The sequence below is a fragment of the Nicotiana tomentosiformis genome, chromosome 8 (assembly GCF_000390325.3).
Source record: "Nicotiana tomentosiformis chromosome 8, ASM39032v3, whole genome shotgun sequence".
Lineage (NCBI taxonomy): Eukaryota > Viridiplantae > Streptophyta > Magnoliopsida > Solanales > Solanaceae > Nicotiana > Nicotiana tomentosiformis.
Window position 1 is genome coordinate 80422954 of NC_090819.1, and position 2549 is coordinate 80425502.

Consider the following 2549-nt stretch of genomic DNA (forward strand, 5'->3'; position numbering starts at 1 on the left):
TATAAAGAAGGCAAAATATATATTCGCAAGTGAGCAAATCCAAAAGTTACTATTTTTATTCCAAAAATTATCTCTAACGGTCCCATATTTTCCTTTTTAATAGAAGATATACTTTTTCTTTGATATACTAAATATTTTTTTAAAAATCATCAAATATAACTATTTTACATTAGAAAATTCTGGACCCTCTAGATATGGGTATGCTTGAGTGGCTTTACCATTGGGCAGCCCTGATTGCTATCGCCTCAACTCTTGTGAGTTGAAATCTTTTCTTTATAATTTTGCTTTCCCTTTTGAAAATATTTCCCCACAGAACAACTAGAATATGAAGCAAAAAATTGTAGTGGACGGCATCCAAAGTGGCGACTCCACTTTCACTAACTCAGAAACTTCTTTTAATATCTTAAATAGTTTATTGTTTATAATTAGATTATCTTAATTAAAGATACGTGCGCTAGTGATAACTAGAACCCACATTTGAGTTTTATCCACCAACCCCACTAAGTAAACAACGAACTCAAAAAAGACCATCATCTCCACTATAAATAACCATTATTAAAACCTTTTCAAACATCCCATACCAAAACATTCTTCCTAGTCTTTTCAACATTTCCCAAGCTCCCTATTTTTCTCTTTTTTATTTGAAACCTAGCCTCTTAGATCTCTAACTGATTAACACCATGGCATCAACTATATCTGAAACAACTCCGGAAAATAACGTTACGATCACTGAGAAAATCTACACTAGGGTTCGTCTCGCTACGAAAGCTGACCTCAACCATATATACCAACTGTTTTACCAAATTCATGCACACCACAACAATACTCATCTTTACAAAGCGACCGACTCCTCCTTAGAAGACTTGCTCTTCAAAGAAAATCCTCTTCCACTCTATTACGGGCCATCTGTTCTTCTACTTGAAGTTTCTCCAACCCCTTTTACCGAATCCAAGCATACCACGAACCAAGGGTTCAAGCCCGTTCTTAAAACATTCGACCTTAAATTCCCCGTTGTGGAAGGAGAAGCAGATGAATTCAGGTCCAAATATGATGATGGGAACGATAAAAATGATGTTTTTATTGCGGGATATGCTTTCTTTTACGCCAATTATTCGTGCTTCTATGACAAACCTGGATTCTATTTCGAGAGCCTTTACTTCAGGGAAAGTTACAGGAAGTTGGGAATGGGGAGATTGTTGTTTGGAACAGTTGCATGCATTGCTGCAAACAATGGCTTCGTTTCGGTAGAAGGGATAGTTGCAGTTTGGAATAAGAAGTCTTATGATTTTTACATTGAAATGGGGGTTGAAATATTTGATGAGTTTAGGTATGGGAAATTACATGGTGACGCTCTTCAAAAGTATGCTGATAAGGAGAAAAATGATGAAGGGAGCTGTTAGTTTTTAAAAAAAATTGCTTTTGCTTAATCGTGTAATTTATCTATTTCTACTTGTTGTTTTACATTGGTGTTAGAAAAAATTAAATTGCTTTTCATATTATACCATCTATGTTTCATTTTATGTTACATCTTTTCCTTTTAAATATCTATTGCAAAAAGAATATTGACATCTGAAATTTTTTAACTTTGAATTTCATTTTACTTTGACATGCTTAGAATTACAAACTACAAGGATATCATGACGTTTTTCGTAGAAGGAATGAAGGATAGATATGCAGGCGCGTGTTCTTCCTTTCTTAGGTTTCATGGACATCTTCTTTGTACATAATTTATGCATTCCAAGTTTGTGATTAAAACCTGCAAACTGAAAAGTAGCCAACAAAATTAAAAATTAAAAAAGGAAAAAAGAAAAGAGAAAAAGAAAAGAGATCAATTTGAGTCGTCCAAAATCTCAAAATTACTAAGTCGAGCTATCCATAAATTGTGGGTGAAATTCGTAGAACTCATTTATATTTCCTCCCACTAATATACATACGGTTTTCTCGCGACGGAATTCGCCGTTAGAGGATTTGGTGAGTTTCTCACATTAGTGAAATCCAATTGAAAAATCCAAGGGCGTAAATGTAATGATGTGCATAATCGTCAATCAACTATTTCCATTTATAACTTATCCACTTAAAATTTGTTGTGGATATTGATTGCTCACTTACTTTGTCTTATAACCAAACTTCACCAAAATCAGATTTTTCAGAATAAATTTGGAAATTTATGGTCAAACGCTAGCTTAGTATTTTTTTTCTTCTACCAAACCAATCTAATAGCCTATTTGGCCAAGCTTCTTTTGAGGCAAAAACGTTTTTTTTGTCAAAAATATTTTTTTTTCTAAAATTAAGGTGTTTGGCCAAGCTTTTGAAAGGAAAAAAGTGCTTGTGAGGAGAAGCAGAATCAGTTTTGGAGAAACAGAAAAAAATAGTTTCTCTCCAAAAGTACTTTTTTGAAAAGGACTTTTGAAAAAAATATACTCAGAAGCAGTTTTTTAAAATTTGGCCAAACAATAATTGCTGCTCAGAAGTGCTTTTCAAATTAATTAGTCAAACACAATCTGTTTTTCACCAAAAAGTACTTTTGAAAAAAGCATTTCTCAAAAAAC

The 2549-nt window shown here is 33.2% G+C and overlaps 1 protein-coding gene across 1 annotated transcript; it reads left to right on the top strand.

Annotated features, from left to right (window-relative positions):
* The first annotated feature begins 557 nt into the window (after positions 1-557).
* On the top strand, positions 558-1520 carry LOC104115252 (tyramine N-feruloyltransferase 4/11-like). Its single transcript, XM_009625839.4, has one exon. It carries the CDS (start codon positions 681-683, stop codon positions 1398-1400), a length of 720 nt encoding a protein of 239 aa, XP_009624134.1. The 5' UTR covers positions 558-680; the 3' UTR covers positions 1401-1520.
* Positions 1521-2549: the final 1029 nt, after the last annotated feature.